The following is a 27,787-nucleotide window of genomic DNA, read 5'->3' on the forward strand; positions in this document are numbered from 1 at the left end:
ACTGTTATTACCTACAAGAATGAAAGAAAGAAAAAGTGACTAAAAAAGAAAGAAATGGATTTCCTGTTTTGTTCCTTTTTAATGTATTTCTAGTGCAGAACACTAGAGGTATGAATTTCATTCCTGTAGCAACAGCTCTCACAAAGGCGTCTATTTCAGTTAGTCTTTACATTTGTAAAAATGTACCTGCAGTAGCTGCTGGGTGTTTCAGTCCTTGATCAGCTACATGGCTGAGTCGATTCTGCTGGTTGTCCAGCTTAATCCAGAGTAAACTGCACAGTATGAGACAGGCAGCATACTTCGGTTCTAATGCAAAGCAGAGCAATCCACACTGTATTTCAGTTACTCTCATAAAACTGGGTTATCACAGAAAATATACATGACGAATATTCTCGGGAACAACACGCAAAAATCTTCTAAGTTACCTGACAACAAAAACCATCCTTTGACTTTGCATAATAGTATACTTGACTAACATTATAAACTTATCTTTTTAACTTTTACTTCGTCTTAACCTTTCAGTGAACTTTCAACATCAGTTTTCTATACAAGGAAAAAAAAGATTTCCATGAACTGGACATAGCAGAACATTAAGGGAAGGTGAACGAAGCTGTAATAACTTGAGCGCAAAAGCCTTCCATCAGGAATTCATTTAAAAAAACAAAACCAGCAAATCAGGCAAATGGTTCTATCTGAGGAGATAAAACAAGTTAGACCCAACTGCCTTCTACTGCAAAACACAAAACTTTTCAAAGTTACTATTGTACATAAGAAATTAATCTCAGATGGATAAGGAAGTTAGTTTACTTAAGTGTTCTGAAGTAAAGGTAGAACAGAATGAATCTCATCTACAGATGTAGTCAGTTCAGTTTAATTTTTAATTAGTCATTAAAAATACCATTTAAGAAGAACTTATCCCTTTTAAACAGATTAATAAAAATTAAGCTTAGTGGGAAGTTCAGCATGCTTCATTGTACTCAAACATACAATGTTTCTTATTTTGTATAATAGCTTTATTACCAAATGGCAAGAGACATTTAGTAATGATGTCACACAGGTATCACAAAAAAAATCCAAAAGATAAACAGGTCACCTAACAGCTCAAAACTCCTTGCAATTAAAAATCCAAATCTCTATCTTCCTGATTTCTCACTTTGTTTCATGGTAGACACTGTTTTTCTGTTAAAACGTTATGGCTATCTCTTGGATCACTTGCTGCATTCCCAAAAGGCAAGGGTAGGCTAGCACAGCATTCTACAGCACAGGGCTTTTTTGCCTTTTTCATGAGGCCTTCCTTACTCTCCATAGCCCTCAGAAGCAGCCCTCATAGGGCAGGAAACCGGCTGAGGCCATCAGCAGCTGAAGTGACACATTTAAAAACCACTAAGGTTTTACAAAGGGAAAGAAACATATTTTCAACCTTCTTAAGGTCTTAAGGCTTTTAGCTACTGTGATGGGAACCCAGTCTATGGCTGAAACAACAGATTTTCAATTAACGTAGCCTGATCCCATCCACACAGTGAAATATAATGCAGTGAAAATGTTAAGTGATAGCACGATTCACATTAAATTAAAACATAGTTCAGTTCCTTCTCTAGTGTCAAGGTTCCACCAAAGTATTGGCTTTACACAGAATAGAAGGGACTTTACAACAGTATGTTATCGACCAGAAACTGAGAAGTTTTGAGAAAAGCCACTGCACAATAAGTAGTAGGTAATTTATTCTGAGATTCCATCTGCATGAAAAATTAACTATGTAAAACAGCAAGCTGTAAATCTACAGCAGCTTCACACCCAACAGCCCAGGGGACACTTGCTCACAACAGCTAAATTCACACTGAAGTTTACTATGGAATAAGTCCCCTGGGTATATCACCTCTGAGATTAGAACTGCAGCAATTAAAATAATCACTGTTCAGTTTTAAATGCCAATAAAGTACACTTTTAGAGTAAATTCTAAATAACAACTGCTGAAGCTAAATGATCTTAGCATAAACTTGCAAACAGAAGTGATATGAATTCCTTTATATACCTACGTAAGAAATACCATTTACTGTGCAGCCCAGATTTAAATGAAAGACAAACAGCATATCAGTAATATTTACTATATAATTTACATGTAATACTGTGATGAAACAAAGGAGTCAATTAACATTATGTTACAAAAAGAAGAAAACTCTTTAAAGGTACCAGTACCTTTCACATCATCACATTTATGTTCTCTTACATCTCAAATGATCTATCATACAATGAGTTAACATGAGGATACGGACAAATAAACCCTTAAACTGGAGCACAGGCTAATGTGTCAACTCCCATTTCAGCAAGATATTTCAGGGCACAAACTTAAAGCATATAAGCAGCATTGGTTTCAGCAGGATAAAACTTAAATATGCCCCCCGTTCCTTGCTGATCAGGGCCTCATTTTATGGGATTCCACTGACAGTACAACAAACTACAACAGTTTTAAGTATACAAGGGGAGGTATCATATACCTTATTGAGTGAATAGATATACTTTTACTTAAAGGTGAATCACAGCTGGTTGCCCATTGCCAGTTCCTGACTTACCAGACAATGGAATCATCCTTTCAATTTTATATATACTGACACATGAGCCTTCTGTTACGTGATGCTTTGAACATTATTTAGAATCAGCTCCGCACCAGTTTGTGTACCTGACATTTCTAGCTAATGGAGCTGCAACAGAAAATTTTATACTCTTTACATATAGCTTGAGAAATGGCAATATTACACTGCTTAAAGTTATACATTTTTAAAATCACTTGAGAACTGAGACTTTTATATAATCATACGATCATTTTCTTAAATTGGCAGGATAAATATATGCAAGTGAAATATTGGCAAAATAATCAACATTCAAAAATTAAAATTAGAGCTCCAAAATCATCAGCCAGCCACAATAAAAATTCTAACCTGCTCTCTCCCTTCCTATATCCTCGCCCAGTATAAAACTTTACAGAGGACAAGAGGGAATGATGTGACACTTAGCCTTTGTTAATCCAGTTAGTAAAGCAGATGTAGGTTCAAGTATTTAAATCCACACAGCGCTAATAAATAGAAGTAAACAATCAGGATGAGAATATCAGTGTAGTTAAAGTACTGCAAAAAAACCTTTGTTTGAGTGAGCACCATTATTATATTATGCTCGTATTTTGGAACTCCAAACAGAAAAAAATATTGTTGATGGGAAATGTACTCAGACCATGTCACATGCAAGCCCACAGAGAACATTACAAAGTTGGACTGAATAATTAAGGGTTAGAAAGCATTATCTGTAGTATATGTCTACACTACAATTTTTGCTCTGCAGATAATCAGAGCAAAATGTTACATCTGTGTTTTCACTTCCCTCATCCTGAGGGCCCCACAGCCCCCTCCCAAAGTAAAACACTGATGGTTTGGTTACAAAACTAGATGCAGTACGTTTCTGAACACAGTTCCTTCTATTTAGGCCATGTGTTCATTTAAAGACATTCTTATCAATTACAAGCCTCCCCTTCAACTGCTTAAGATCCAATAGAAAAGCAAATATACAAGTATCAGAAGTGCTGATCCTGAGATGAAGAATGAGAAATTCTGGTCCAGTTTGATCCTTATTCAAACTTCTGTTTTAGTTTCTTCTGGAAGACAGCTGGTAAGATGGAGAGGATGGCTAGAATCATGAGAACAAAAACAGAGTTCCAGGAAACAGCTTCCCCTGCTGTTGTAAGTTGGTACAGCGTTGTTCCTGCCTTAATGGCTACAAAAGATGGCGGTGCCACACCTGGAGTGGAGAATTAGAAGGGTAGGATAGCACAGGAAGAAAAAACAGCTTGTTAGGGTGGGGTGGGGAAAAAAAAAAAAAGGAAAACCCACAGAAATTAGTCTTCCAACTTTTAATACCAAAATTCATACTTTGCTGCCTTGTACTTTGTTTTAAAAAAAGGTGTGTAAATACAAAATTCAAAGACAAAAAACCCTTATCAAAAGAACAGTTTTGATGCCATTTTTAATATTTTAACACCAACAGCTCAAACAGAAGACTAAGAAAACAATCTCTGCTCTTTAGACTCTGCAATTTCAAGTTGTCTCTCTACAAAGAGATTTTAAATTCATAAAAGTAGGGATTGTTTACTAACCAGATTAAAAAGTATTTGCAAAAATATGTCAATTACAGAACTAAAGTGATTAGCACTACATTAGTTAAGTTATTAATTCACTCCTAGGAATATATATTATGATGAACAAAATGGAGTGGGAAGGGGAGAAACAATCCTTCAGGTCAAAGCCACATACATCCTCAAACAATTATGCTGAGCTCAAAATAGGAGCTTATAGAACTTCACAGAAGTATTACAGTCATGGAACGGAACAGAAAGTTGCTTAAGCAAGTAATTAGCCTGGGCTGGTTACCTCTCATCCAGTACATCAGAATAGTCCTGACTACTAACATCTTTTGATGCATTAAGTTCCACAAATCGAGAAGTACAAAAACAATATTCTTGTGTAATCTTTCAGTTGTCCAGTAGGTGGTGATCTCTGCTGAACAATGCATAACAGAGACACAAGTAATATCCCTTTTCCTGCCTACCTCCAAACTGCAGTTCACTAGCCAGAATTCTTACCTAGAAAAGTGCCAATGAAAAATACTTTCAATGGCACATTAATTACAGGAGACGTTATATTGATAAACCAGTTGGGAAGAAAAGGTGTTATTCTCAAAAATATTATGTAGTTAATGAGGTGTTCTCTGTGTCGTTCAACCTGCCAAAACAAAAACAAAAAATTCAGTAAAAAAAATCCTTGCCTTGAAAGTACAAAATTATTTTACTACTAGAGGTTTAGTTAGGGAGTTTTTTGTGTATCTTTTGTAGAAATTTAAACGTTGCAAACATAAAAATCAGTTAAAACATAAGTGACTCAAGGAAGAGGCATCAATGAATCACCTGTTAAGTAGTACTGAAGTTAATCTGGAAATACGAGTCTGTATGAACATAGTGATGATGCGTCTGAATCAGCCAACTTAAACAGCAAACAAGTAATTCGACACAGCAACAGGCCTAACCCTAACTTTAGTGCAGCGACCTCTGCTTGTCTAACTGTAGCCCAATCAACACAGCCAGCTCATCATCCTATTCCTAAAGCTTTTGCAGGAACTAGGAATGAGGTTTATTCCTCAACCCATTCTGTCTTAACTCACAACCAAACTTGAAACATAGCTGTACTCCTCACTTGGAAATTTACCCAGGTCTTGCCCCTGGAGCCCATCAGGTAGCTGCTGCCAGCACAGTTGCAAAACCTACCAACCCATACATTACTCATTACCACAACAGCCCCAACTTTATTTACAGTCTTAATTATAAGCTCAAGTCTAGCCCAGCTCCTTACACTAGTACTACCTCAACACCTCTTCTCCTTCCAGCCTGGCTTTAGCACACCAGGCCTTTCAAAGAAGAACTGTAACCTCAAACCAAATTATAATGATAGCAAAGCATCCACCACTTCTGGCTTATCTTGGCAGACCTTCACTAAGCCTAAGCCTAAACACGGTCATCTGGCTCAAACAGTTGAAATCAAACCTGCTCCCATTGCAATTCCATCCGAAATCTCATGTAGCAACTCACCCCAGACACAACCCTGTTTTTTCCCCCCCAACTTTAGCTTTAACTGCAACACTAAAGTCAGTAACCCCACTATTGTTCAGTAATACCACTGTGGGTTTTTTTTAATCTTAGTGTATCCTAGTGAAGGACAAATATTTAAGCATTGATTAATCCTGTGTATAATATGTCTCAGCCCTCAAAATGCAAGCATGGTATAGTCCAATTAACCTGAAAACTGAGATATGAGCTGCACATGTAATTACAAAATTTTAGATCACATATCCAGTTCTACTAATGGAAATAGTACCATTTGTAATTCATAGAATAACCTCACTATTATACTGCAATATTAATATTTGCTTGGGTCAAAATACTACTATATTATTTAGTAAGGTCAATTGTGCAGGACACAGTTCCACATCTTACCTTATGAGGAACAAGTTTAAAATATTTTGTATGATTCAAACACCTTCAACAGAGTATGGTAGTAAGTTGTGCTTCATACTTGCCAACAAAAAAAACCTGTCTGAACATGTTTCAGAGTATCAAAGCAAGAGACACGAGGTCAAATACTAGTCACACTATGATTTTGTACTGCATAATCTTTAACTTCGTCTGATGATTAACACTTGCTGAAACCAACGTCACCAGACAGTGTAAGAGAAAGTTTCTAAATGTTCCAACCACAACATCATCTTCAAATTAAGGTTTTGCAATCAGACATACAGCTATAATTTTTATATACATTTTTATCACAGATTTCAGCATCTCTAGAAACTTTACCTGTTCTGACCATTTTACTGCTTTTTCTGTTAAATATCTGTATACAACAGGACGTCCCACTAGGTATGAAAGCATATAGCAGAATGATGCTCCAAGTCCTGAGCACTGGAAAGGGAAAAAAAAAAGACACCAAACAAATGAGCAGAAACTCTATAATCTTAGCCTTATATCCCTATTGACTACACTGGCTGGATAGAGTCTGCTTCTATGCGGCCCTCCATTGAGGCTGAAGGGCTCTCCTTCAGCAGTATGTACACACTTCCTAAGAACAGTGTTCACCCAAACCAGTTCCTTTATTTCCAAGGCATTCAGATCAGTCTTAACATTCAAAGTAGACAATGTTGATTACTTATCAGTTAATACTGAGGGCTTCTGCAGTTTTATTTTAAGATTTTGAACAGTGAAAGCTTTACAAATAAGGGGCATAATGACATTAAAGAGATTCAAACCTGAAAATTCATCAACTTTGTCCTCCATACCTACTCAATTATCTCATTCGTAAATATTAAGGCTCATTATGACTACATCTTTTGTAAATTACTTTACTTGAAGCTTGTCAATAACATACATTTCGTATCTTAAATTAAGCTTCTTGGGTATTTGAGCCATTTAAAAACAGATGTGTTTTGCAGTGTGATAATAAAAACGTAGTAATCGTGTTCCGAAATTACAGTCAGGTTCTGGTGGATGCCAGACAATTTTAAAGTAAAGGAAACTCTGGCTGATTCACACCCAGCTGCCTCCATTATTAAGGAAACTTGGATAACAGTTTCAGCTTTTGGTTCATCACCCAATGCTACAGTGCATTTTGTGGGCAACGCCATTCTCACAACAGAGCTGAATGACAACTCATTCATACCCCTATTTCACTCAGATTCTGATCATTTCAAACAGGAAGCTGTTTAGATGTTTGGCTGCATTCCAAATGCATATAAAAATATGCCCTCACAAACTATTTTCCATACCTACCAGACAAACAAGAAATAAGGCCAGTGGAAAGGGATAAAGAAACCCTGAAAGGATACTGAGAAATATAGACCCAGGGATAGCAAATGTTTGCAAGCTGGATGCATCTTAGTTAAGAAAAAACACCCACATTTTAAGAATTGGGTAGCTTTCTAAATTTCAAAAGCAGTCAGGATACATATTGCAATCTGAAAAAGCATACATATAAATAGGCATAGCCTCTAAAGATCTTAACTTCCAAATTTATTTGCAGAGTAGCACAAGAAGCCCAACAGAGAAACAAGGGGTCAATTCATCACTACACGTACAAAAATAAGTCACTAAATAATAAAAGCTGTACTGTATTTTTCTCTTTATCTGTGCTACAATTGACATTGAGTATTTATTGCGACAATACAGGAAACACGTACTTCTGATTCTACACTGCTGACTAGAGAAATGCAGATTTCAGCCATTCTCTCGGAAAAGTTCACAGAACTTCTGTCCAAGCCCATAACAACTACGAGTTTCATGGAAGACTGACATGTATGAAGGCAACTACTACCTCCTTACAAATAGACATGGTGCAATCACTAGATCACTAGGATATACGATCATTAGTTTCGGTCAGAATTTTTCAAAAAGTCAAAAAATCCATTTCTGCAGCATAGGGATGTTGAGCTTAAGGCTTGCTAGGCATACCTGAGACTATGATGTATTTGCCCACTTTGGACAGAAATCTTACAGAGTAAAAAAAAAAATTAACACACTATTTTATCCGAGTTGAACTGACTGAAATAAAACAAAGGAAGATTATTTGGCTTTTTCTAAGTGTATTAAAACTAGTACAGCTTTTTCTACGCAAGTGTCAAGGTTCCAAGGCAACTGTAACATGCTTGTCAGCTGATCACAGTCTACTGCTGAGACAGTAAGTGTCGTCACATCAGCTGCTACAATAGTTCAATGAACAGCCAATTCTGTTCTACTTCCTGTTAATATATAAACTAACACTCTAATCTTCTTCATAAATCTATTATTTGTGAGCTACACTTAGAAAGAATGAGCTAAATTATAATTACTAATGGCACATGCAGCGCTGATTTTTTTCTGAGTTATGAAAGCCTCCTGCACTAACCTATGATACAGACCTCTCATAGAGCTTTTAAAAGTTATTAACCTTTAGTTAAGTGTTCCAGTTAAGAGTGTGTTTAATGATTAATTAATATAATCAGCACTCAGGAAAAAAGTTAACACAGAATACAGGTAGCCTTTGTGTCTCCCTAGGCAGAAACTACTTCAGAAATTTAGCACTCTCTAAAACAAAAGAGATTTGGTTTTCGAATGTGGGCACTGCAGAGGTGAAAGAAGGCTCAAAGCACTTTCCTCAAGAAATGCTGTAAAATATTCCATGAATTACCCTTATACAGCACTTTTCAATGTCTCAAGGAAGAGCAGTGCAGTAGTCTGTTTTTCTTTAGAATGAACACTAATTGCTAACTGACAATTCAGTCTGTAATTTTAAAAGTTAGCATAACTATAAAATGAAACCAAGTCTAATATCAAAGCTAATAATATTGTCCATAACAGACAGTCAAGGTGAAGCTTCATGCAAATCCCCAACAGCATTTACTACTGTACATGCATGCATCCATTTCCTTCTACTCAATCCCTTCTTACAGTCCAAAAAGCATACTAAAACACATAAGAAATGCTTTTAAGTTCAAAGATTTTGGAATATCTGTGCCTATTTAGAAACACACCTAAATATGTTAGCACCCTCACCCACGATCAAGAATTTATAAGTTTGGATTTTTCATTTCTTTTTCAGAGACATGTGACCATATCAAAATAGCCATTTATATCAGAAAAAGGATACAAAACATATGTGGCAAAATAAGCCACTAATACTTGAACATAAAATGTGTCCTTATATTTGGACAGGACTTTTCCCAAGGCCTTTGCGTCACCCATATCTCTAGGAACCTTTATATATTCTCTTTCTTCTCTGGAAAGAAAACAAAAACAAAAATGCAGGAATGGTGATATATATAATCCAACAGTATAGTAAAATTACTTACTGAATATATAGATGAGATACACTACCACCTCAAACAAGCCACATGATTATTGTTGTGATAACCTTCTCAGACGAACACTTAAATACTAACAGCATGTTTTGTATTAGAAAATCCTCAATTTTAGGTATTTGCAAACCATAGTTTTTTATTCATTACAATAATCAGCTTCATTTCTAGGGCTCTGGGATATTATCTTACCAAGCACTGATCAAAAAGAAATAATTGCTCAAACCAAACCTTGGCAACTGAACAGCAGCCAACATTTCAGCCAAAAACAACTGTAACTGCCTCAACACTAGGGTCATAACATTTGAAGTGAAGCAAGAGTGGCAGAGCTTTACCTCACAAACAAACAAAGCTTTAAGAGCAAAATCTCATGTCACACCTTAATCTGGTGCAACCTTGGGCAGCACAGTTGAGTGTCCTCTCTTCCTCTGTATCAGACTTAGTGATTGGACTGTTGCAAACTGAACTTGTTGAGCAAGTTAATCAGACAGAAAATTAACTACTAAAAGAAAAAAAGAAAACTGTCAGACAAGCAGGCTTCCATCTTGTCAAAACCATCTACCCTCCCAGCATGAGTACTAGACGCAACACAAAGCAGAGAAAGAGAATGTGAAGCTTCACTATGAAGGAAGAAGTATGTCCCCTTTTGATGACAGCCTGCAGTTACACCAGTGCACAAGGGATTTTAAAAGAAGCCTAGCCATAACCAAGCATGTTTTGACTCTCAACTGAAGATGGTTAAGAACATAGTGAGTTACCATTGTTAATGTGACAGGGCGTAACTTTTCAAAACATGGTATCTCAACTGTCCAACAGAAACCCTAGCTCAAGTACAACTCTGTTTACACAGGTCCTGTGGGTTAGTATTTGAATATTAAGCTTTGTACCTTGACATTCTAGGCTACACTCTCAAATTCCTTTTAAAAAAAAAAAAAGGTTCTATCTATTATTAACTCATGTCATTTAAAAAAAAAAAAAGCACTTAACCCCATGTAGGCTCTTCTACAACTTGATCCTGAATGAAAAGCAAATAAAATAATCTTTCCTGACATACTTACTCACTAAGTTGCGGGAAATTTTTATATACCAGGAACATAAGGAAAGCAGCTGATAAGAAGATTGACACTAAAATAAGAAGTGATGTCCGAGCTGATCCACCTTCTGCCTGAGCTTTCCCTGAAGTTAAACAAAAACAAAGTTAGAAACAAAACAACAGCAAAACCCCCTCATCTCTTAAAACAGATTTCAGACTTATACTTTAAGGAAATGTTAAGGTAAGCTCTTTGTGGGCATAATCTTCCCACCGATATTTTCAATATCCCATACAACACGTTGCTTACATTCCCTGAAAGCTTTCAAACAAATCCGAAGCTCTTACACTGCCAAACATCCCACAGAAGCCAACTTTAATTATCTGTAGTAATTTAAGCCTCAATTAATAAATGTGTAAAGAGAAAAATAGAGCAAAACAAAGTAGGCCATATATATTTTTCCCTTTCTGTCAGAAGCCTTCTGCCACTCTAGTTAACCAGAGCTTTAACTTGAAGTTAAACCTTCAGTATGTACAATGCAACTTTGAAACAACGTCATGAGCAGCTTTGTAATTTTTCTGCCTCCTAAGAATGAACACCGAGCACAGGCCCTAGCCAAATAGGCAAGACACACTTAACAGGGGAAAAATCCATAAACATGCACACACCCACCATCTGGGATATAAAGATCACAGTTCTCAGACTGGTGAATTAGACATATTTTACACTCACATTAAAAAAAAGACTCCTCTTGGATAGGTCCATGTAAGTTTTTATTAGCTTTTTAATTCTTGTGTAAAGAAAGTAATGGGTGTGCAATAAGTGATACAATTACATTTTAGGCTTCTTCTATACTTTAGATTTTTACCAATACAACCATGCGTATACAATACTCTGATCAGCACAAATGCAGCTATGCGCACGGAGAATTTTGAACAGAGAAATAAACAGCAAGAACTCTCTGTATCCGCGCTAGGGTGCATGTGTATGCGTGCATGTATTAGAACTCCCTCTCCTCATACACTGCTAGGCTAGCACAACTTCGCAGGGAGCGCCAGCCTCAGTCACCTGAGCAACACAAAAAACGCCAAGGCTCTATTTTCATTTGTAGATGCCGGTGGCATGACTACAATGCCAACGCGCAACATTCAAGCGGCTCGTACTGCCACCTCACTGTTGTGAAACGCAGCGAAAGGATGACGAAACCCACGGAAGAAACAGCCGGCAGGACAAGCTGGCATTTTTACTCGCTTTAACGTTTTTTTGCTTTCAGGTCAGGGTGATCCCACTGGTGTGCAGGGGCTGTGCGAAGGCCGCAGGGGCAGAAGGCAGCATCCGTGTAGCAGTTACAAGCACGAATACCTCACTGGTGGTTATTTTAATAACATATGCTCCAGAGAGAAAATAAAGAGCAAAAAAAACCCAACAACCTAGAAGACGAAAACGGAACATCCAGCGAACTTGTCTTTCTGCCACTGCCTGCTTTTTGTACTACTGCCACCACCACACCCCCCCACACACCCGTGTTTCCTCGTTAAGAGCGCGCGTGGGGCGGGCCACTGCCCCATGTCGGCCCCCCGCCCTGAGGTAGGTAGCGGCTTACAGGCCCCACACGCACCGCCCCCCCCCCCCCCCCCCCCCCCGCCCGAGAGGCGACGGCGCTGCTGCTCTCCCGCCCAACCGTCCGCGCGCGACGGGGACGTTGCGCGGGGACGGTTGGGCGGGCTGTTGACCGTTGGCAGGACGAGGTCGCGCGCTCCCGCCGCCCCAACCCCCGGCACCTTCTAGAAGCTGCCTCTGATGCCTGGCGCTCTCCGCCGCTTGGCAAGGCCCGCGCTCCGCCGCCCTCCGCTGCGCCATGGCTCCCCACTAAACCCCGGGGCCTCCCGGGCGGCAAATCGACGCCAAGGCAGGCCCCGCCGGTACCGAGAGCCGCGGGAAGGAGGCGGGACCAGCCGCTCCTCCTCACCCCACCGGGTCGCGGTCGCGGTCGCGCTCCCGCCCCTGTGGCCACACAGCGCATGCGCTATTCCAGCGTGCCGCGTTTATGAAGAGCGTTACGGGCTTGCGCTTCTGCGCTATGATATACGGGAGCACGTGTTGGGCTTACACGTCTTGAAAGGCGGCGGTGGGTTAGTGACTGTAAATACGGTAGCGGCGTATGGGTGTATATATGGTAACTGGGCGTGCACTCAATGGGGTAAATGCGGTGCGGTGGCGTCTCCTCAGCGCCCGGCCCGGCCTTCTCGGCTAGAAATAAAGGCCGATCGTGCCCGCGGGAAGCGGGACAAAACCTGGCTGCGGGGTCTTTCTACCTCGGGGACGGCTTCACATCTCGGGGGGGGGGCCTCCCTCAGAGAGAGGGCGGCGAGAGCCCCGGGGCGGGGGCGGGGGGGTCTCGCTGGCGCCCCGCCGCGGCGGCTCTGGCGGGGTCCGAGCGGCTCCGGAGCAGAGCAGAGCGCACCGAGGGGCTGGAACAGCAGTGGGCTTTGAGGAGAAGGGGAGCTCTTATTAGATTTATACAGTTAGGTTTTTAAGGTTTTCGAGACAGTTTGTACCTATCTTTTAGAGAAGAAAGCTTCAGTGCGCTGTTTCAAGGGAGCCGGATTGCTCTTTCCCGGGAGGAAAGAAAACCCTGTGTCAGGATTTTCTTCACGTCTCTTCCTGTCAGTACGAAGGTTTGAAATCCCTCAGAAAAGCTAGAGCGTCATGTCCCAGTGTTCACAGATTGCTTGGCATTCAAGCCGCAGCTGACCTCGAAGCACCTATTTCCTCACACAGTCTTTTGGCAATAGGACGTCTCTTAACCTTTCAACTCTCCCCACCAGCGAGGAGCATTACAGTAAGTGTCCTCCAAAGAGAACACTCTGAAACTGTGCAGATGACACACGTTGCATAAATTTCTGGGCAGACTTGTTGGCTGAGAGAGATAGCATGTCACCCTCTCTCCCCTTTTTCCAGCTGTATCTACTTACATGTCTCTAGCCCTTCTTCAGGGTCTTTTTTTCTAGAAAGGAACGCTCGTGAGAGAGCTGGGCACCATTCTAAGATTTAACTTCAGCCTCATCTATCTGAATGCTCTGGCTGCAACTAACTTTATACCATGACTAAACATATCTTTTAAAACTGCTTGTACAGATTACAACAGATAACTAATTTTATAGCAGTAGAATTTTACAGATTGTATTTCCTGAGATCATAGATCTTTATAAAGCAGTGAGGAAGATGCAGTTCAGCACACAGCAGACCTCTTAAAAGCATTGCTTTATTGCTACACTGTACAAAAAACACTTGTGTTACAGTATAAGTGTCTGCAGGAAGTTGATGATTCATTTAAGATCTAAAGTCTAATATGCTATTATACAAGTACAGCCCCTGCCAAATCCAGTGGGAGGAAATAATCCAAAATATAAATTGTGATCAGATTGCAAATAAAACTTCAACTCATGAGCAGATTCCACATGAAGCTTTAATTTACTCAGAATTTCTTAATGTTTAGAATCAAATTATCTAAAATTATTTAATTAAATCATGTAATTCACTATTTTAATATTTTAAATTGATATTTCAGAAATGCTAGTGCCCTGAGGAGCCAGTCAGGTCTATGAACTTGTTGCTCTGGGCATTGGTGCCAGATGACAGAATCCTTTGTTTTTTCAAACCCTTTCTCTAGAAAATTGTACATACTAGCAAGATAGGAATTGCTGACACCGTAGCAGACAGAATTTTTCTTCCCCTATTGTAAATGCACATCATATTTGTCATCTCTCTTTGATTATCCCATTGCTTCTGGTACTCCAGGTAAAATGATTCAAACACTGGGACTTCTTTCTTGTCTGGATAACTTCTGAAGAAACATCAAATAGGTACTAAACTGAAGAATATTGGAAGTAAAATTGTAGATCGGATTATTATGCAGAAAAATGTTTACCAAGTCATCCTGAAACAGAGGAGAAAAAACATGTAAGCAATGAAAGATGCAAATAAAATATGTACCACAATTTAAAAGCTGTAGGGTAGATTCTGAATGCTGCCAGGGCTATCTCTTGTTATGGTGCAGCGGTTTGTACGGTGGGGCATGAATCCCAGTTTGGCATGTTTGTCGTTCAGTAATCACTCAGAGCCTGCTTCAGTGGATGTTTGACTTCTAATTAACCTGCTTTGTATCCTGTAGCCCCTCTGTGTTACCCAAATGCACGTAACCTGACAGCACATTAGGCTAACATCTGACTCTTGCTCAATTCTCTACAGTTCCCACTGTCCAAGACGCCACTGTAAGACATACAACAAACAATCGCAGCAATACAAATTTGCTCCATGTTTCCCCTTCTATTTAGTACAAGCACATGGCCTGCAGATGGTTCCCAGGACAGTGACTCTGCTGTAAACTCCCAGCATTGGTGTATGTCTCATTAAAAATAGAGACGATAACTCTAATCAGCTGAGTGTTACAGCGCTCCAGCTTTCTGAATCACTGCCAGAGTGAAATTTAAGGATTCATTAACTGGATCACTTTGAAGGTGAATTATACTGTGTGATATTGTTAGACTAGATTATCAGAAGATTTTTAGACTGTCTGCTTTATGATGTTCTTGGTTCCCCTTGGAGGGGACACCATTGTTGTGAGTGTGTTGGCTATTTTACTAAATGTTGAAACTGTCAGTGGTGTTTAGTATCTGCTGACAATTTAGTCGCCTCCAAAGATGTCCATACCTTACATATCAGCAGAACCTCTTCATTCACTCAGGAAAAAAAGGGGACATGTCTGGGGAATGTTCCTTAGGACTCACTCTGTAAAGAAAATAACTCAGAACCTCTTCTTAAAACATTAAATTAGATTAATTTACTGGAAAGAAAGCAAAGAATGAAAAACACCACCATAAGCCAAATCCCTTATGTGTTCAGAGGAGAGAGAGTTTTGGTAACTGGAGCTCAGTGAGTGATCAAGGAAACTTTTGACACATGGTTGAGATCAGCACTGCCGGAAACAGCTTCACTCCACAGCATACTGAGAATGATGGCTGTGGACTGAAAATAGATTTACTCTCTTCATGTATGAAGTATCCCCTATACATAACGTATAACTTCATAAACAACGTAAAACCTCCTTTGTCTTTGGAGCTTCTTTCTAAGCCCCTCCTGATACAGATCATAGGCTGCACAATACTTTGTTCAGCAGAGGGGGAATGGTAGAAGTGCTCTGGTTTCCAGCTGGAGTTTGCTCGGTGGCTTTACCAGTGGGAGCAGCACTCTGTACATAGAGGCTATACACTGAATGAGGCATTAACCCACAAGCTTTATATGAATTGTTTTTTGGAAAATATACCTTAAACTCAGAATATAAGTTCTTTCAAATTATATGTGAACCAAAAGGAAAAATGCTTTTTTGACCCTCTGGAAAGAAACAAATATATTTACAATTACTAGGCTGGCAGCTAAGTGGTCAGCAAAATGAAGTCACTTCCTTCTGTGGGTGGTTGGATGGAATGTTTTATTTTTATCAAATTGAAAAAGCTGTCTTCCCACAGCACAAAAACTTGTATTTGCTTCTTTTTAAAATCATGCCTAGGTGGACTGATAGAGCACATGTCACATGGCTGAGTCATTGACACTGCCATGCTTTGTAGACTGAGTCATACTAATTGTCAGCAAGAGGAAGGAGGAAGAAAGACTGAGAGTGATCCTACTCCTGAGAGGTTCTAGCTGAAAATTATCCAAACCAGTATTAATCAGTAAGTAAATCATACGTATGATTTCTTAAGGAGGAGAAGTGCAGATTTAAAACCACTTTCTCCTGCTTTCCCCCATTGTTGTCTTCTTTCTGACCACCAGAAAGAAAACTGCATTGTTTTAACATTTTTATTATGTATAAATATGGCAAGAAATTACTCTAGTCCAACTAACAGTTTAAACTTTAGAATAAAGCAGCTGATTTTGCTTTACACAGAACAGGGAGCTACTTTGCTGGCATCTCAGAGAGGCAGTAGCTTGCAAAAAGCAGTTGTACCAACCTGAAAGGCAGGGAGCTCACTCCCTGCCTGAGACCGTTCCCAGGAAAGTGATGGAGGGCCCAGCTGTACCATTTAGCTGGGCAACCTCCCAGGTTCAGAGTGCTTGCTGTTGCCCGTGCCCCCTCCTAAGCCATCAGAGAGCCCGAACGCTGTTCCAGCAGAAACATGTGTAGAGATGGCATGATGGGCCACATCATTCCTTATATTTCCTGAAAAGGACTTTGCACAGATGCATTTTTCCTGATTCTTCCTCCCTGGCCTGGTTAGGATTGGGGTGGAGAAAGCCTGAAGTTTATGAGCACTCAGCACATTGCCTCTGGTTGGTTTTGTCTGTCATGGCTCAGTGATGGTGTCAAGTTGTCTCTCAGCACGGGTGCTGGGTGTTGCGTGCAGAGGTAATGGTGACTTCCCAAATATAACAGTGATCCCAATGAAAGAGAAAGTACAGTGCTTGAACCAATTCAGAAAGGAGGTTAGCCAGAGGCCTTGCTCTTGGAGCACAGATGTGGAAAGAAGCTGGCAAAGAAGAGTCTGATACAGTCATTCTGAGGTAACTAGAAGAGGTCTGTAGTACAGCAGTACATACATGCAATACCCAGGAGTCTGCTGGACTGAGGTTGCCTTTTCAGAAGTTTTGAACAAAATTATACCAGCAGATCCATTTTTATTCAACAAAGGAATTTGTATTCTGTGACAGATGCATTTTTTTAATTCCGCCTTTGCCTTAAAAAAAAGATTTACAGTCCTATGAAACCTGTATCTGGGGTGTAAGTGTTAACCAATGGAGTTACATCATTGTAATTCTCCAAGCTGTGCACATGTTCTTTTTATATTAGAGAAAGATCTTTGCTCAGCTTCATTTATATCACTTGGGAAGGAAATCAAGACAACAAAATCAAATACACAAGTACATTGATGGAACTGGTAAACTAATCTGCAGTACAGTTGGCCTTAGTGATTTTTTTAACTTTTTTTTACCAACTTCAATTAATTTGTTTAAAGATACTATCAGTATGGTATATGGGCATTGTTCCAAGAAGTTGCCATTAGTGTAATTAACGGACATATAAATTAATTTAGCTATATGGACACTATGTTTGTATATAAACAAGTAACAGAGATAACATTTTTTTAAAAGTCCACTTCTCAGTGCTCCGAAGTCTGGTTTTGCTGGAGCACAATTAAAATGCTTGAGTACTGTGTAAACTAAGCAATACCTGTCAGAAATTAAACCTCTAACATTTATATTTTGTCATTTTATCCAAATTCTAATTTAAACCAAATAAAACCTTTGCAAGGAATAGGGTTTTTATGTTTTGACGAGTTCATATTTTCATTAGTTACAACAAAGAGTTTGAGGATGTAACTGGTGAATAAGCATCTGCACAAAAGACAAGTTAGGATGGAATGCAAAGATTAAAATTAATAGAAAATGTCACCAACAAGTGAGATAAATAGAAATAAGCACATATTTGAAGCTGGATAGCTCTGTTTGTGTGAATGAAGGATTAAAAATGTCTTGGAGCCAGAAGGAGAGTTCATGAAAGGTTTTTTAACAAAAGTCAGCGCTCAAGGACAGAAGCTGCAAAATTAATTGACCAGCAAGCAAGAGCAAAACTTGTAAGTATTAAAATGAGTTGAATCTGAACTCAGGAATCATAAGTGTTCAGATCCATTTCTCTCCTGGTATTTTTTTTATAGAAGGTATGTTTCTTAACTCCTATTGTCCGTTTTATGTGTAATTGTACATTATATTATATATATGTGTTATGCATTACATTTTATATATAATACACTATGCATATTTATGTACAAGTGTCCAAAATACACATTTTTAATAGTGTGTACCTATTTTCATTGCTGCTTAATTAATTAGAAACCCAGTAAAATAGATAGCTATGAAGTTTCTGTCCTGAAAGGTAAAAATAAAAGCCAGATACTTAGTTCTGATGCAGCTCTTGTTCCTAATTAATAGTTCATAGATCACCTTAAATAGCCAGCTACATTTATTTTTCCTATTGCACGTACCAATGGCATGCATGAAATGGGGAAAGAAACTTCTGGTTAATCTGCTCATATCTTGTATTTGAATGCAAGAAGACAAGAATTAAAGGTTATTTTGTCTTGCTGCAAATTAAGAGTGAAACATACCCTGTAATAAGCTTCTGCTATCCCAACTAAGGGTCATGAAAGCTCCATCAGATTCCTTAAATGTAGTCCAACCTTCATGAGCCTTACTTCTGATTCTTTGGTATTTTTTCCCCAGACTCATAAAGCACTTTCTCTAAAAAGTTAAAGCTCCAACTAAAAATACCAGGAAAAGAGGGAGTTCTCATCACAGTACAGGGAATCTCAACTGTCCTCCCGACAGAAATAACTAATTTACTGCTTGTAACAGGAAGAGGGCTGAACACTGTCAATTACCTCATCCCAGCTCTTAGTCTAGCCTACAGCATCTGAGTTCTGGGAACAGGGTTAGGCAGAAAATATGTTAAACAGTTCAGCCAATGTCAGTTCTTTAAGACAGATAGTAAGGGAAGTAAAACTGTTTCCAAAGCAAGAAAATCTTCCTGGCACATTATTCTTGCTCAGTGTCTCCTTCTTCAGAGGTCTCTGCAGGCACCTGTGAAGCACAGCACAACCACACATAATGGAGCGCACTGTGGTAGGGGGAGACCACCATGAGCAGCAGTCCAAATTGCAGACAGATAAAGAGGGAGGCAGCACAAGAGGAGAGTGAGTATGCAGAGCTGCAAGGACAGTCCTTGCTTGACTCAGAAACAGCTGCACAAGACTTCAGCTATGGAACACTTGTCTGCAGGTGAGGTATTTATAATCTGGCACTTATCTCCTGTGATAACTATCACATTTGTAACTTTCTGTAGAGGATGTATATGCCCTTATTCTGGAATACACCCATTAGTCATGATTCATATTTAATACCAGGTTAGGATTGAATGTAATGATCAAATTTATACCCTGTCTGCAGCTGAGTTTACACTGACATAGCTGAAAATGCAAATATTCCTTCTAAGGAGGAATGTGTTCCTTCAAGGATTCCTTCCAATTTATAGCAATAAGATAGCTGGACATACCTGTCTGCAGGGCAAAAGTTCGTAAATCTAAGTTATTCCATGCTGATAAGAACACTGTATTTAATCTGATCAAAGACCCGTTTTAATTTCTCTTTAAGAGCCATTGCATGCTTTTCAGACTGTTTTTACAGATTCTGCCTCTACAAATGTGGAATTGGAGTTTCAGCTCAGTTAAACTGAGACTTAGGATATATATTGGGGTGTTGGCAGAAGTTTCTGTCTTTTGATTCTTGTTCTTGGGCACACAAATTCAAGAGGGACGGGGTGAATAGTGAATCTGAGCAGGGACTGAATAATACTCTGTGGGATTTTTTTTGCTGGTTTATTCTTTGTTGGACTAGTTCCTGAACTGCCTCACTGCATAGCCACAAAGTTGTTAAAAAGTAACACTGGGAATGGTATACTAGCAGGAAAAAAAAAAAACAAGCGGAGATTTCCAGTGCCCATTTAAACAGCCTGTGTCTCAGGCTTGTTCTATCCAGTCTCAATCCCATCATTTACTGTCACCTTTTTGTGGGCCAGGTCACTGTTCCTGTTGCAACCACATTGCGCTGTCTGGCCACATGAGCCCATAACATGCCTTATTAGGAAAGCTGGGGGCTCATGTGAAGGTAGCTCACAACCATCATTGGTCTAGACAGACAGCTTCAGGCCACCTCCCAGTGTTGAACACATACTGGGGTGTGTAGCTTTGACAGCGTCTAATCTGCTGGAGTAATGACAGGAGTTAATGCTGCAGAGTGCAATCAAGTTTTTTTAAGCTGCTTTTTCCACTATCCTCACAGAGGCCCAAATGGAACCACCCGCTGGAACTCACTAGGACCTGAGTGATCTCGTTTTGCTGCCAGGTTCTTAAAAAGCAGACAAGGGGTCAGATCATTGTAGCTGTCTATTGACATTTCCTTTCTGCATTTTGCTTTCTCACTCTAAGTAGGCTAAGCAGGTTATGCTATCACAAAAGAAGCTTCCTTTTATTCTAATTTGTCCTGAACGGAGTTCCTAGCTAGTCCCTAATGCTAAGAAAGAAGCTAGAAGAGAAAATGGGTTTATAAAAAATAACTGAAACTAAAAAGATACAAAGCAGCGAGTAAATACTGTGAAACATAAAAAATGAGAACTTCACAGAATCACAGAATCACAGGTTGGAAGGGACCTCAGGGATCATCTAGTCCAACCTTTCTAGGAAGAGCAGTCTAGACAAGATGGCCCAGCACCCTGTCCAGATGACTCTTGAAGGTGCCCAACGTGGCCGAGTCAACCACTTCCCTGGGGAGATTATTCCAGTGGTGACTGTCCTCAGTGTGAAAAATTTCCCTCTGGTGTCCAATCGGAATCTTCCCAAGAGCAATTTGTGTCCATTCCCCCTTGTCCTCTCCATGTGTCTCCATGTAAAAAGGAAGTCTCCATCTTCTTTGTAACTACCCCTTAAGTACTGGCACATTGTGATGAGATCCCCTCTGAGCCTCCTTTTCTCAAGGCTGAGCAAACCCAGTTCTTCCAGACTATCCTCATATGGCAGCTTCCCAGTCATTTGATCATCTTGGTGGCCCTTCTCTGGACCCCTTCCAGCCTGTCCAAATCCTTTTTGTATAGCGGGGACCAGAACTGTACACAGTACTCCAGGTGTGGCCTGACAGGCGCTGAGTAGAGCGGGATGATGACTTCTTTATCTCTGCTGGTGATGCCCTTTTTGATGCAACCCAGCATCCTGTTGGCCACCTTGGCTGCAGCAGCACGCTGCTCGCTCATGTTGAGCTTTCCGTGCACCAGGACCCCCAGGTCCCTTTCCACAGAGCTGCTCTCCAGCCAGGTGGATCCCAGTCTGTGCTGCGCTCCCAGATTATGTTTTCCCAGGTGCAAGACCTTACACTTGTCCTTGTTGAACTTCATAAGGTTCTTGCTGGCCCACTCTTCCAGCCTATCCAGATCTCCCTGCAGAGCAGCTCTCTTTTCTGGAGTGTCTACTTCCCCACTCAACTTGGTGTCATCAGCAAACTTCATCAGGCTACACTTGATGCCGTTATCCAGATCACTTATAAAGATGTTGAATAACATTGGGCCCAATATCCATCCCTGGGGGACTCCACTAGTGACAGGTTGCCAGTTTGAGGAGGAGCTATTTACCACCACCCTTTGGGTGCGGCCTGTCAGCCAGCTCCCCACCCACTGCACAGACCACTTGTCTAGGCCATAACACATTAATTTCTTCAGGAGGAGACTGGGGGGGACCATATCAAAGGCCTTGGAGAAGTCCAGGTAGACAGTGTCCACCGCCTGCCCCATGTCAACCAGGCAAGTCACTTTGTCATAGAAGGCCACCAGGTTTCTTGCTAAGATCTGAACCGAAACCAGTTCAGCTTCCTCATTTATTCTACAGCTGTCTTGGAATGTGGTCTTTGCACAACACGCCACTTGGTTACCTGAACTGGGTTACCAGCAGAAAGAGTACGTCAATAGCCAATTGCCTAATGGTACTGCAGAGTCAAATGGTTAAATTATCAGCAATATTCTTCCATGTTGTGCTCTGAGTGCAGTTTTAATCATCCTTTGGGGTTAAGTGGTAAATGCACGTGGCTTGGAAAAGGAGCAAATCAGCAGCACTGGCACATAGCATTGAAAAACAGACCAACAAAGCATAGAATTAACACCTGCTTCAGTGTTAGAAAGGTTTTGCATGTATTCTCATTTATTACCTAAATAAGAGAATGACCTTAAGCAATGTGACCCAGATTTTGGTGAGCATGCCTGGCAAAGGAGAAATTATGAAGATGGAGCTTTCCAGAAATGCTATCTGACTTCTGACCTCAGCTTCTCTGAAATTCAGGCCCAGAATGTCTCAATGTAGAACTGAGTCATATGACACTGTGTTCCTAGGGCTTTATGTTCCAGGAATACATTTCTCTCTTACCTACAGAACTTGGTAATCAATGTTGTGTCGCACAGGGGGAACACGGTTCTGGTCTGAAGGCAGAAGCAGCCTTTTTTATGTGACACAAGGCCTTACACACCGTACTAGGTAGTGCTGTGAGTGACAGGGTCACTAGTTTACTCATCCTTCTTGCAACCCCCATGAAAAAATTAGCTTGAAGTTCTGCTGCTTTTAGTGTTGCTTCTGAATCTGTTCTCATCACCAATGAACCCACAAATTGTAGCAGGTTGGATGATCAAAGCCATTCACTGCTCATGCTCTGAGACAATGTTGTTTTCATTGCTGAAGAGGATTGTTGCAGAGACATTATCCTGGAAAGTAAGCGTGTATATGTGTGGGATAAGAAGGGAAGAATATGCTCTTTCTCTGGATCACAACAGGCTGTTTCTCACAGCACTGATGCACAACATACAGAGTGATCAAAAATGGCTGAAAATGGAGGCAAGGCCCCTACTCAGGGGAGAAAGTGGGTCATCTCAGAGTCTGTCAGAAAGCACCTGCTGAACAGAAATACTGCAGGATAGCAGTATGGTCAGGTAGCTGGAGGTTTATTTCTGCAGTTTTTCCCAATTTGCAATGGAAACCTGAATGAAGATTTTAAAAATTAAATGTACCTTACTTTTCAGAATTAATACTTTTCAGATTTAAATAGCCTGACCAGCAGTTATTTACAGTCGTTAATGAACTGTTCGCTGGTGGCCGCAGGCAAAAGACTGCAGGTTAGACTGATCCTTTCCTTTATTTCCAGGTGTTGCTCAGGCGTCCCAGAAGATCTGAAGAGAGAGGTCAGAGTTTCTAGTTTGATTGCAAATTTCTTCTCTCTTAGAGGAGGAAGAGAGGAAGAATCAGGGATCTTTGAATGTGGAGACCAGGCAGACAAAGATTTGCAAAAGTTTTATAGTGGTTAGACACAAGATTCAGGAAGAAAATGTGGCACAACAATTCTCATAGGGGAAGGAAGATGGAGAAGTGTGTTAAGGTAATATGGGAGTGTAAAGCAGATTGTAGAAGAAAGAAGGATAAGAAAAAAGGAAAAGTAGGAAACATGGTATTCCTTTTTCAAAAAAGAAAAAAGCAAAACTTCCAATGAAAAAGTTTAGAAATTCTGCATATTTCCCGTGTTGTAAGGAGTCCCTGCAACCTTCAGGTAAAATGCATGAATTGCATTTGAGATTAGGAGGGGGAAAATTAATACGATTTTTTTTTCCTGCTACAATGTGTTTCACAATTTAAGAATGCATGGTCTAATCAGAATACGTGCAAATGTCATGCCATATTTTCTTCTGGTTTGCTTTTTCTGTGAGATACAAAATGTCTGCAGTGACAGTCCCTAGTATTTCTCCTGATCTGGCCTCTAAGGTCTAAGTTCTTCCAGAACCTAACTGTTCATAATGAGTGGGCTGATAACCAATCCACATGGAACAAACCTTTCACCCTTGCTATATGCATCCACACATGTAGTTAGTTTTTAAGGAATATATTCAGGTCATCATTAAAAGAGTATTCTGCAATGGAAAATAATTAAAAATCAGAGCAACATCAGAGGGGTCAGAATGTGTTTAACTGAAACATTTCAGAAAAGCTGCCAACGTTCTGAGAAATTAATTGCTGTACATGTATTCCTATGGGAAATTATTAAATTAATTGAAAAAGCTATATGACTGATAGCACTTACTATCATAATAAATGAGCATCCCAGAGTCAGTTGTTAATCAGGATTACAGATTAAATGGGGACAGTCTGATAAGTATAGACTGTTTTCAGTTAAGGCAGTTCTGTGAAGGAAACCTCTTCATTTCAATCTTGAACATTATGCACCCGGTCCTAGACAAGTTTCCTATCAAATAGCTCTTCTGAATGCAGAAATCCAGATCTACAAATATCTGCAATAAGGAAATTCACACACTTTTTCTACAGCACACAGTAGTAGTTTCCTTTTGCCTGTGGACAGACTTACAGGATCAGCTTTTTGGTCCGCTTCCCGCAACAAAATAGGCTAAAGCTAATGACTGCAGAAAAGAAATGTCAGATGCTTGTGTAAGACATTATTAATTAATATGATGTAATAATTTCTGAAAAAGCAAGGCTAGTCCAGAGAAAATAAAAGGAATCCACAGGAAGACTGATAAGTGGTTTTATAAGAACTGAAAAAAGCTGGTATGCCATTATTCTGTAGAAAACCTTATTGCAGCTGAACCGGCATGTTTGCTTTTTTATGTGGAATTACTTGCTGTACTAGTGCTACAATTTCATGCAAATACTTTAATAAACTTTCAGCTTGATTTAGCTGCAGCAATTCATTATTTTATCTTGTCAACCCTGCAGAAACATGAATGAAAATTCATTTCACATTCCAAAGCAAGGAATCCTGCTTTGGAAAGGCTGAATGCTGGCAAGCAGGAACCAAGGTGTACGAGGAGAGCCCAGGGAGGAAGCTGACACAGCTCTCCGTTATCCTGAGAACACGATGTGGCCCTGCATGCATCATTCACTTGCCTTCAAAAGGTGAAATGAGGGGCAAGTGTTTTCCACTTTGTTACTTCACAAAACACATGGAAAAGACACAGTCTTGTTCAGCCAAAGACATGGGCTTTGGCAGTATGGTTCTCTTGTTTCCACACACGCTCCCTGCCTCACTGTGGCAGCCACTAGAATTAGCATGCAGAAATCATGGGGGTGTTTGTCCCACAGGCCAGGCTAACTGACCTAATTTTAATCTAGCTGTTGGCTACCGAGAGCCTGGAAGCCACAGAGTGTGAATTTGTGGGCCAGCCCTGTACTAACTCAGCTCACCTCAGTTAAAGATAATGCTGATACATCTGGGCTGCTGCCTATGCAGTAGCTAAGACAAAGCTGTGTCCCCTGTATATTTGTATGTCATAGGCAGATACCCAACTGCAGCACGTATACACCCCAGCTCACCCACCTATTATTCCACATAAACAGTTAGTGGTGCACCGACAGTCATCAAAAAACATACCTGCGCCCACAGGTACAGTATAAAGTTGAATAATACCAATTTCATAGCTTGTTTTAATATCCATATTTCTTTAGCAATTTACATAGAGGTCAGAATGGGTCCTATGTTTACCCTTCCTCAGCATTAGAACCGCTTTTGCTAAATAAGAAAACACTAGTATTTAAAACAACATAACCTGATAGAAAACATCTTCATCCCATCTGGGCAGCAATACCGAATTGTAAAGACTTGCAAAGAATAAAAACTATGACTCACTAATATAAGTACAAATCAGATAACATCTAAAATGCAAGTAAAAGAAGGAAATTAAAATAATTTGGTTGTGGAAAAAAAAGTACTTTTAATACACCCAGATTCTGATATTTATCTTTGCTCTATCTAGGAAATACAATCACTTTTCAACCCTAATTTTGTTATTTTTCACTCTTTTAACATAATCAGCTATCTAAGGCTTAAGATCTATAGAACTATTTCTAATACAAAAGTAATTTGGTGAAGGAGTAAAGTACCATTGTGAAATATTATGTATTTTAAAAATATGTATCAAAAGTTGTGTTTCACTTAGTGCAGCAGGAGTCGAACAGAGAGGTAATATGTTTCTTTTAGTACTTGCAAGTAAACTTTCCAGCTTATTTGCTGTTCACAAGCTCTGTATCTAATCTTAGTTTTTCTCCCAGCCAGCTGTAAGCACTTCCCTGCCTGCCTCTGGGTATTTCTTTGATGCCTTTATTATGCTTCCTGTCAAACAGACAGGGAATTCACCAAGCAACAGTCAGAATCCTTTTGTAGTCAGACCCAAAGAAATGCACTTGGCCACGTAGCTCCAATTCTTCACCTGCCCTGCGTTTAACACAGCTCTGATTATTTCAGCTATATATTCTACAAAGGAACAGAACTGTTTTTACGGTTTTCTGGCATAAAAGGCTCCTTCTCTATCTACATGCTCCCCCTGTATTATGCAGAAATCTGGTAATTGTACTCTCCACTTACTTTACTTTTCTAAAAGAAAAACTGTTTATATATCAAATGGGAAAGAGCATAGAGACTATGCCTAATCACCTGGCCTAAATTTTAATCTTAAAATTTTGGCATAGATTGGATTTTAATGGTATCTATTTGGCATTGGACAACTGTCATCTTGAACTTGCTATTTATGAAAATGAAACAGAAAAGTTTTAAAAGGTTCAATTTAGTCTTTTATTTAAAGATAAACTGTTGTTCATTATATTGACTTAGTAGTCTACATAACTGTCTCAAGTTTAGAAAGGGAAGAGGGAAAAGTAGATCCGAAAAGCTGGAAAAGTAAGAAAAAGGAATACTGTACCATGCCAGCAAAAACAAAATATGTTTTCTTTTTTAAAATAAATATACAGTAAATCCCAAATGTGCAATTAAGACTGTGGTCATCACTAAAGGCCAATTATATTTACTGATTTCTCATCCTTGGATGAATGTTACCACAGCCATCTGATGTTACTCATATTGCATAATGGTCATAATAGACTTCTTTCTTTATCAACTTTATCCATTTAACCTCTACCTCTTTTCTTATTCCTTCTTTCCTATATCACTTCCTTCTTTTCCACCTCTGATGTTCTTTCCCTCTCTTTTCTCCTTTTGCTGCTTCCATATTCTTCTCTCCCCTCCCATATACATCCTCACTGCTACTGATGATATCCATGCTGCTCACTATCTGTGGAAAACTGCATAGTCTAAATACCTACTGGCAATTTAAGGTGCTTGAAGGAAACCGAACTTCCCAGAGTACTGGCTGGTGGCATCACCTCACAAAACACTAGGACCGGACGGCCAAGGGTGTGGGCAGCCCTGAGCACACCAGAGGCTCCTCACCATGACCTTGGCCACCCCTGGCTGCCGCACAGCCTCCCTGGCTGCCAGGACTCTAGAAATGCTTCACAGGCAATTACGTCTGCTGCTGAGAAGCCACGCTGGCACACTTTCTAGACACAGATCTTTCATGGAAGGAACTGCCTAGAATTGTACAGACTGCAAGGAGTTAATAAACTGAATGCTATGCTACTAGATTACTAAAATTCTTAAGGTGTGTATGTAGTTACTTGCAAATGAAAAGCTTTTCCTAAGTGTTGAGAAAGTACTCTGAGTGAAATTTTGATATAATAAAATCCTAGTCCTCTTCTACTGTACTCATTGTTATTTAATAAATGTAAATGGAAACAGGATTAGATTGTAAAGACTAAAATTATTCTAAACAGGACAGAGACTAACTCTGTCTTATTAAACAGAAAGAAATATTATATTTTGATAAATGTACATATAGCTTGCATAAGTCTCACTTGAACACA

The 27,787-nt window shown here is 39.8% G+C and overlaps 1 protein-coding gene and 1 long non-coding RNA gene across 3 annotated transcripts; one reads left to right on the forward strand and one right to left on the reverse strand.

Annotated features, from left to right (window-relative positions):
- Nucleotides 1–859: 859 nt before the first annotated feature.
- Nucleotides 860–12,369, reverse strand: TMEM41B (transmembrane protein 41B). 2 transcript variants are annotated; one of them, XM_064452685.1, is made up of 7 exons: nt 12,230–12,369; nt 10,476–10,593; nt 9,210–9,338; nt 7,358–7,451; nt 6,389–6,493; nt 4,628–4,766; nt 860–3,786 (listed from the first exon to the last, which is right to left on the reverse strand). In XM_064452685.1, exons 1-7 carry the CDS (start codon nt 12,306–12,308, stop codon nt 3,617–3,619), a joined length of 834 nt encoding a protein of 277 aa, XP_064308755.1. In that variant the 5' UTR covers nt 12,309–12,369; the 3' UTR covers nt 860–3,616. The 2 variants fall into 2 exon arrangements, with proteins under 2 accessions (XP_064308755.1, XP_064308756.1); XM_064452686.1 differs by having other exon boundaries at nt 3,768–3,834.
- A 3,654-nt stretch (nt 12,370–16,023) lies between these two features.
- LOC135313503 (uncharacterized) lies at nt 16,024–27,621 on the forward strand. The gene is made up of 2 exons (XR_010373137.1): nt 16,024–16,180; nt 24,809–27,621. It is a non-coding gene; the product is annotated as an uncharacterized LOC135313503 (long non-coding RNA).
- The last annotated feature ends 166 nt before the right edge of the window (nt 27,622–27,787 follow it).

Source organism: Phalacrocorax carbo, chromosome 5, assembly GCF_963921805.1.
Source record: "Phalacrocorax carbo chromosome 5, bPhaCar2.1, whole genome shotgun sequence".
NCBI classification, from domain to species: domain Eukaryota; kingdom Metazoa; phylum Chordata; class Aves; order Suliformes; family Phalacrocoracidae; genus Phalacrocorax; species Phalacrocorax carbo.

Excerpts from the sequence above, each read along its gene's own strand:
- TMEM41B (XM_064452685.1), bottom strand. The coding sequence starts at position 12,308 with ATGGCGCAGCGGAGGGCGGCGGAGCGCGGGCCTTGCCAAGCGGCGGAG. Across the intron at positions 7,452-9,209 it reads TATTTTGCCACATATGTTTT|CTTGCAAACATTTGCTATCC; the intron begins GTATCCTTTTTC and ends AGATGCATCCAG. Across the intron at positions 6,494-7,357 it reads CCTTATTTCTTGTTTGTCTG|TGCTCAGGACTTGGAGCATC; the intron begins GTAGGTATGGAA and ends TTCCCTTTCCAG.